This window comes from Homarus americanus, unplaced genomic scaffold, assembly GCF_018991925.1.
Source record: "Homarus americanus isolate GMGI-L3 unplaced genomic scaffold, GMGI_Hamer_2.0 scaffold53188, whole genome shotgun sequence".
NCBI classification, from domain to species: domain Eukaryota; kingdom Metazoa; phylum Arthropoda; class Malacostraca; order Decapoda; family Nephropidae; genus Homarus; species Homarus americanus.
In genome coordinates this window covers 1,475-10,554 of record NW_024712898.1, presented here as the reverse complement: position 1 = coordinate 10,554, position 9,080 = coordinate 1,475, and the positions used below count along the sequence as shown (strand labels likewise).

The following is a 9,080-nucleotide window of genomic DNA, read 5'->3' as shown; positions in this document are numbered from 1 at the left end:
AAAATAACAATGTGTCACTTATTAGGATTTTCATGCATCAGTGAAATGAAAATAGGTAAGAAAAAATTCTTCCACTATTTAGACTTATTTGAGAATTAGATATTTATTTGTTGATATGTTTATGTTATGAAACAAACGATATCTCAGGTTAAATGGAGCAAATTTTACCTTAAATGAACGAATTTCTTTTACATTCACCCAATAAAAACAAGTTAAACCTATTTTGTAAAACCATCACTTGCATTATAAGGTTTCTCTCTCTCTCTCTCTCTCTCTCTCTCTCTCGTGTAGGGAGTAACCAATCCAAACATGAGATAAGTATAATATATATAGTAGTAGAAGTGTGAGGTAGTAGTAGTAGTAGTAGTAGTAATAGTAAAATAATATAAATATATAGTAGTAGTGAAAGATAGTCGTAGTAGAAATAGTAGTAGTAGTAGTAGTAATGTAGTAGATTTCAACCCTAAGCCTTCGTTAGATGAATTTAGTTACTCTATATTTAGAAGAAAAAACTTCAAATTGAAGGAAGCTCCAGGAAACAAGCAAAGTCTTTATCACATAAGGAGATCGCGAAGTGAGAGAGTAATAGACCAAGTCATAAAGTATATGGGACTAGACATATATTATATTGGGTAAGAGTAGAGAAACCCAATTGTTGTTTCTTCTTTTATTGAAAAAATGTTGTTTATATAATTCCTGAGTGTAAATCAACCGTAACTTCCACTATTTATGAGTGTGAAGGGAGAGGACGGCGGCTATGTAAATAGACCGTTTAATCACGTCCTTTCGATGTGAGATTATGAGTGTGACTGCTATGAGTAGTGACCCATCGAAGGGAGAACGGAATAGGCACGTCGTCCTCCCTCGAGGGAAGACGGAACCATCCACGGCAGCTCTCAAATAACGTCTTCCTCTAGTCAAGGATATCAAACTACTGCCCGCTTTAGGTGGCCAGAGAGCCGGCTACTTAATGCCTTAACTCAGCATAGTATGACGCAGCTTCCCGTGGGCACACCTTATCACGTGCACTGAACATGCCACCTCAAAGCTAGTGGAAAGTTACAGGGGATGAATCAGTATATAAATCAAATGTAATTAACCCATTTATATAATTCTTCTGTTTATGAAACAAGGGCCATTACAAGAGATAAGGAAATAAAAATAACAAAATAAAAGGAGACGAGGACGCAAGGTGTTGTAATGAGACAAAACTCACAAGAAGAAGATTACATATAGGTAGAATATTGATAGTATAAGAGTATAAAGAGAGGAAGACTTTGGTAGCGTGGCCGTGATAGTTATTTACTCTTATCGTACACTTATCGTATCTTATACGTCAATACACATCTATTACGTTCTTAAAGGCGACTTCTCAAACACTGCTTCGTTACAACTTTTATTAATCACGAACATGACATGGACACATTAATAACACCTTCTATTGAAGTTACTAGGACATTATATTTACGTTACTAGGACATCATATTACGTTACTAGACACTCTGATTCTCGGACACGAACATGAAATGAATACACTTCCCACGTAGGTAACTCATCCCATGGAAAGCTCTGACAAACACTCACGTGACCTAGGGAAGGCCTAGCAGGGAGACTGCTTAGCTGGGACACTGGTATCGGGAGGGTGACTGCTTAGCGGGGACACTGGTGTCGGGTGGGCGACTGCTTAGCTGGGACACCGGAGGGAAGTCTCGGTCCTGACCGGAGGCGACTTGCCTCCGGCCTCTGACTTCGGCTCGAGCAGGCCTGGTGGTGTCGTAGCTGGCCACCTAGTTACAAGACAACTGCTTCTCTGCCAATCCTCGAGGGAGGACCAGGACGTCCTATATATTGGGAAGCGAGCCGTCAGGTTCAGCTGGCCTGGGGGGCGGCGAAGGGTCTCTTTACATTTGACCCCGCAAATGTGCGGTCAGGCCTGGACCTTTTCAGAACTATCTGGGAAAGTCATCAGGTGGGGCCATGTGTATATTGGGAGAGCAACCGTGAGAGTTCCCCTACACTTGACTTCCCAAACGTCGGGCCAGACTGGAGTTTCTGAGATGTAAGGAGAAGTCGTCAGGTGGGGCCGTGTAACACGAGAGGCCTTGAGCCCCTTGAGTTGGGCTCCAAGGGTTACAAGTGACCTGGCTAATTGTGAGGTCAGGTCTGGACTTCTTTCTGCGGTGTAGGTTATTGTATATTGGGAGAGAGTCGGCTGGTGCCTTCTTACATGTGTGACATGGGAGGGGGAGCTAGTTGGTTTACAATCCTTGGTCAACCGCAGAGTTACCCTATACTTGCCCTCGGCTAATGTCCGGTCAGACTGGAGTTTCTCAGATGTAAGCTGTGGTCTGACAAACCATCACTACACCTCCCGCCAAGACCAAAGCTTTCATGCTAAGAGAACTGATGATACATTTAAAGTAGACAGTAACATCATGTGCAGTATCTAATATAGTCCCTCAGGCGATAATGCATCCTTACATTTTACAAATAATAACCCTAGAGATGTATGTTTTTCTACTGGCATAGTTTGATCTGACAAAGCTTACTATACCTCCCGCCAAGATTAAAGCTTCTATGACAGGAGAAAAAAATAAAATACATACACAGTAATTGAACATAGAGTGATCTAAAGATCCTTCATATCTAGCATAGTGTCCGAGGCAAACTTGCAAATCACATTCTACAAACAAAAACAGGTGTTACATTGCCTAACCAGGCCGTGTCAAAATAATAATTCATCTCAGTCAGTAAATGGCTACAACATTGTGTTTCGTAGTGCAAAACATTGATCAAATGAACTCATAGAAAAAGTGACTAATCTTTTTTAAAAAACATTCTTTGTAGTACATGTTAACAAAAATCAGAGAATGAAATACTTCATACAAAATGCTCCTGCTTAACATGTTAGGGTGTTATATCTTTTTATTACACATCAGCAACATCAACAACATCAGTACATTTGTTGGGTCCAGCATGGCTCAAGTCCTCCATCCAGCTGGTATCTGAAAATAAGGAATGCTGGCAGCACAACAACGGTAGTCGATTGGTCCTTCTGATTATCCACCTTTTCATCGTCGACTTTCTTCTGATGTCAGCACAGCGTCTCTTCTGTCTTCACATAGCACGTTTTTCCTTCTTCAATACCGCACTTTGTAGGTCGTGTCACCACATCTGACTTCTTCACACTTCCTCCTGGTTTCTATAATATTCCAGATGATTTTTCTGTTCACCTGCGCTTCCTCTACGTTTAGAGCATTTTCATATTCCAGACGATTTTTCTGCTCGTCTGCGTTTCTTTATACATCTTCGTTTTCCGTCATATTCCAGATGAATTTTTCTGCTCCATCTGTATTTCTTTATACATCTTCGTTTTCAACATATTCCAGACGATTTTCTGTTCATCTGCCGCCGGCCCTCTCCGGCCGGGATGAAGCCGGTCCACTGTTTGGGCTGTCGTCTCATTAGATAACTCGTAAGGCAGGTTCCGCGGACCAGGCCTCGCCCTCCGTACGTGAGTGTCGGCGAGACCAAAGACCGTCCTGTCTTACACCTTCCACAGTGGTGAATCCCTCCCTGGCTGGGCTCACCAGGGTTCGTTGTGTGGCACTTCATTCCACACTCCTTAACTTCCTAGTAGAAAAATATAAACTCTTCTTAATCCTAGACCAGGTAGGACTTGAAAGAAGTGGGGTGGTGCGTGGCGGGTGTGGTGCTGCATTCCTCACGCTGCTTCTTCTCTTCGTATATGTGCTGTGGACGGATTCCGGCTAGCCATGGGGCGGTACTGTGTGTGATATTTGACAGAAACAATCCTAAAGGGATGATGGATTAGTTGGAAGTGCATTCGCAAAAAGAAACAAATATTTACTTTATAAGTTACGTCAATGTTTGGTAGCTATTATTTCCGTCACGACAATTTTCTCATTAGGCTGGGTCGGGGAGTGAAGCTCTGCTCACTACATTGAATATTATTTATCACTACGCGTCAAAGAGTACATTACAAATCATACTAGCATAAAACCACTCTGAGTGAAGCTCTGTAATTATCGCAATATTAAGTAACACTAACCACCAATTTCGAAGCATAACTCACAGGACAAAACATTGGTGGTCACACGGGCGGGTGGGGCGGGAAACATTCGGCCATGATGCGCGCGTGACCTAGGGAAGGCCTGAGGTGTTGAGTGGCGTAACCGGGACGGGGCGCGGGACGGGGCGCGGGGCGGGGCGCGGGGCGGGGCAGGGCGGGGCGGAGCGGAGCGGAGCGGGGTAGGGCAGGGCAGGGCGGAGCGAGGCGGGAACGGATGGGTACGGAGGGTGAGGTGAGGGTTAGGACAGGGAGGAGGATGTAGGTTAAAAGACATGTTAAGTTATAATAGTTAGTACAGACACCGCTTCTATCGCTAAAACACAATGGGTACATTTAACACTGACCGACAATTAAAATGCACTTGGGATACTGAGAACTTCACAGAACGCGGGGAACACTGAGAAATTATATTAAGCACTGAACATATTTCTAGAAAAAAAAAATTCGCGCATACCACGACGAGAGACATTTACTTGAGCTGTAGCGGTGACACACTAGGCCACTTTTCACGCTACGACACGGGAATTACTTATTACACAATTGTAGACAAACTTAGACTGAAACAAATGAAGGATGAAACGAGCCAGGTGTTATGGCTAACCGAGGGAAGGCGTGAGTTTACGTTAAGTTCGCTGCTACCATTATAATAACTAAGCGAGGGAGGCGTGAATTACATATATAGTTCGCTGTCACCTATAACAAGAGACAAGGAGGGCGTGAGTTACATATAGTACGCTGTCGCCAATATAATGAAACTATATCTTGCATGAACTCCTTATCACGCACTTTCGAACAATACTCAAACAACGAGTCAGGTGTTATGGCTAAAATGAGGGAGGGCATGGGTTTACGTTAAGTACACTGTTACCAATAACAAGGGACGAGGGAAGCGTGAATTACGTATAGTTCGCTGTCACCTATAACAAGGGACAAGGAAGGCGTGGGTTACACATAGTACGCTGCCGCCATTGTAATGAAACGGATCTTGTTAGAAGAAGTAAGTTAGGAGGTTATAGTAGTAGAATATTATAGCGAGAGGAGTATAAAGAGAGGAAGACTTTGGTAGCGTGGCCGTGATAGTTATTTACTCTTATCGTACACTGGTCGTGTCTTACACGTCAATACACATCTATTACGTTCTTAAAGGCGACTTCTCAAACACTGCTTCGTTACAACTGTTTATTAATCACGAACATGACATGGACACATTAATAACACCTTCTATTGAAGTTACTAGGACATTATATTTACGTTACTAGGACATCATATTACGTTACTAGACACTCTGATTCTCGGACACGAACATGAAATGAATACACTTCCCACGTATGTAACTCATCCCATGGAAAGCTCTGACAAACACTCACGTGACCTAGGGAAGGCCTAGCAGGGAGACTGCTTAGCTGGAACACTGGTGTCGGGAGGGCGACTGCTTAGCTGGGACACTGGTATCGGGAGGGCGACTGCTTAGCGGGGACACTGGTGTCGGGTGGGCGACTGCTTAGCTGGGACACCGGAGGGAAGTCTCGGTCCTGACCGGAGGCGACTTGCCTCCGGCCCCTGACTTCGGCTGGAGCAGGACTGGTGGTGTCGTAGCTGGCCACCTTGTTACAAGACAACTGCTTCTCTGCCAATCCTCGAGGGAGGACCAGGACGTCCTATATATTGGGAAGCGAGCCGTCAGGTTCAGCTGGCCTGGGGGGCGGCGAAGGGTCTCTTTACATTTGACCCCGCAAATGTGCGGTCAGGCCTGGACCTTTTCAGAACTATCTGGGAAAGTCATCAGGTGGGGCCATGTGTATATTGGGAGAGCAACCGTGAGAGTTCCCCTACACTTGACTTCCCAAACGTCGGGCCAGACTGGAGTTTCTGAGATGTAAGGAGAAGTCGTCAGGTGGGGCCGTGTAACACGAGAGGCCTTGAGTTGGGCTCCAAGGGTTACAAGTGACCTGGCTAATTGTGAGGTCAGGTCTGGACTTCTTTCTGCGGTGTAGGTTATTGTATATTGGGAGAGAGTCGGCTGGTGCCTTCTTACATGTGTGACATGGGAGGGGGAGCTAGTTGGTTTACAATCCTTGGTCAACCGCAGAGTTACCCTATACTTGCCCTCGGCTAATGTCCGGTCAGACTGGAGTTTCTCAGATGTAAGCTGTGGTCTGACAAACCATCACTACAGTGTTGAAATTAGTGTTATTCATTTTCATATATATATATATATATATATATATATATATATATATATATATATATATATATATATATATATATATATATATATATATACAATGAAAACGTGGATAAGATAAATCTTGATAAATCACACGGGAAAATGGAAACAACGAATTACCTTAGCTTTCGTCTTTATTCAAGACATCTTCAGGAGGCAGCTAGTGCTCCGTTGTTTCAACCCCATGTCAAAGATATAATATATATATATATATATATATATATATATATATATATATATATATATATATATATATATATATATATATATATATATATATATATATATATATATATATATATATATATATATATATATATATATATATATATATATATATATATAATAAGAGAAGATAGACAAACAAAGAGAGAGAGAGATAGAAGACAATAAAAAGGCAAAGTAGTGAAAAAAGAATGTCGAACAAAAATATGTTGTAAAATCCTTAAGACTTGTGTTTGAAGGCTGGTGATAAGACGCTGTGTTAAGTCATTTTTATCTTCACTTCTCTTCTGTGTTAAGTCTTCTAATCATCTCTTGTCTGCAGTGCTTAATCTTCCAATTTTCTCTTCTGTGCTATGTTAAGACATCTGATCTTCTCTTATCTGCTGTGTTAAGTTTTCCAATATTTTGTTTTCTTTTCTGCCGTGTTAAGTCCTCTAATTTTCTTTCCACTGCTATGGTATGGTGTCTATACGGTAGGTGTCGAGACTTATTGGTATTAGCGATGTATGAACGGTGAGGTGTGTTTCTGTTGTTTAGGTTAGGTTCGACAGAGTATGGTTTGAGAGGAAATGGTTGAGTACTTGCCGCTGTGGTTTTTCTCCGTGGGTGTCAACACCAGCATCTTCGCCCTCTCTCTGACTCTGGTCCCCCTCTTCCTTTTTACCCCAAAAAATAATTTTGAGTTCCTGCCTGAACTCACGGTTAAGTGCCGTCAGAAACACTATATGAATGACGTGTTCGAGTAACTGGAGACAGTTTCCCAGGTGACGGAAGAGCTCGTATGAGTAGTCACAGTGGCAGCGGTTGTGGAGAGGTTTGGCATAGCTTATCAGGTACACGGTGATGGGGAGGATTAATAAGACATAGGAAGCAGTCATGGCGATCATGGTGGTGACCAGGGCCCTCTCATCCCTCCTCGCTTCTCCCTGAGTAGCAGCAGGCAATCTGACACGGCCGTCCATCACTCCGACCACCAGACCTATGTTGAAGACCGCCATGAGGCAGCTGGGCAGACACATCACCATCAACGAGTAGAAGTTGCGGTAGACTTTGTGCCAATACTCTGAGTAGTCATGTTGGAACCCACTTGACACAACCCAGTTGTTGTTGGTATAATTGTTTCTGTGTAATGAAGAGTTATAACAATCAGTGGTATTCGAGGTGTCGTTAGAACAGGTGATGGTATTGGTGGAGCAGATGACCTCACCTCTAACAATATACATCAGGTGGATCATGATGCACGCCACCACCGTTACCACCATCCTCACCAACATAAAGTTTGGCTTCTTCTGTACCCTCGGGTAAAGCAGGGGCGTCCACACTGCCATGAAGCGGTCGAGGGCGAGCCACAGGATGGTGTAGGTGCCGACCGATTGACTTAATAAGACTAAGGTCCAGCCGAAGTGGGCGAAGTAGAAGGCCTCGGCGTCGGAGGAGAAGGTGCAGCCGTTGATGGTGGTGATGATGGGGATATAGAAGAAACACACCAACAAGTCAGACACCACCAGCACGAGGAAGTACCTGCAGAAGGAGACACTCTTTAGTGGTCAGCAAGCCTGGAGGACAACCATAGTGGTCAGCCAGCCTGTAGTGAAACCATAGTGGCCAGCCTATCTGCAGGGGAACCTCAGTGGTCAGCCTGTGTGCAGGGGAACCTCAGTAGAAGGTAAAGGTTACTTCTAGCCTGCGGGAATTTTCACCAACTCGAGCTATGTTAACTCCGCTAACCTGACTGACCATGTTAACTCACCTGCTGACCTGAGTTGACCTAACCCGAGGCCTGGTCAGGACGAGGACACAGAGGCTGTTGAGTAGGACTCCCAGAAGGACGAGGCAAGGCAAGACTTGGCGGTAAACCACCTGGTGGGCCACGTTAGTCTTTTCCCCCGTCATCGTTGTCGTCAAGAGACCAACTCTTACTGTTGGGGCGTAGACTCTCACTGCTGGGACGTAGACTCTCACTGCTGGGACGTAAACTCTCACTGCAGGGAAGTAAACTCTCACTGCTGGGAATTAGCTCTCACTGCTGGGACGTAGACTCTCACTGCTGGGATATTACCTCACGCATTCCCACCTTACACCACCGGAAGTGAGGTACATCGAGGAATAATCTATTTCCCATGTTTGACGGGTAAATAATAGCAAAAATATATACATAATAACTTTCTTTGTGACTTATGACAATTTGAATTATTTATGACATTTCAACACACACACACACACACACACACACACACACACACACACACACACATACCAAACCCAACAAACTAAATTGGAAACCACACGTCGGTAAAGTTGTCAATCCTCCAGTTTCCGTCTCCACCTCCTCCCTGCGACTCAAGTCCCTCGGAGTTCCTGCACACGAGCTCCTCAGTGTATACACAACATTCATACTTCCCAAGCTCACCTATGCCTCCCCACCTGGTCTTCCTCCCTAAATGCCACACAACGTAAACACCTAGAAAAAGTGCAAAAGAGGGCATGCAAGATTATTCTCTCCCCTTCCTACTCCACATATCAAGAAGCGCTCAA

At 44.1% G+C, this 9,080-nt stretch overlaps 1 protein-coding gene across 1 annotated transcript; it reads right to left on the bottom strand.

The window, feature by feature from the left end:
- Positions 1-7,126: 7,126 nt before the first annotated feature.
- LOC121864243 lies at positions 7,127-8,438 on the bottom strand (the record flags this gene model as incomplete). The annotated part of the gene is made up of 2 exons (XM_042363308.1): positions 8,296-8,438; positions 7,127-8,066 (listed from the first exon to the last, which is right to left on the bottom strand). Coding segments are annotated over exons 1-2 (1,083 nt in total), but the record flags the coding sequence as incomplete, so codon positions are not given.
- Between the last annotated feature and the right edge of the window lie 642 nt (positions 8,439-9,080).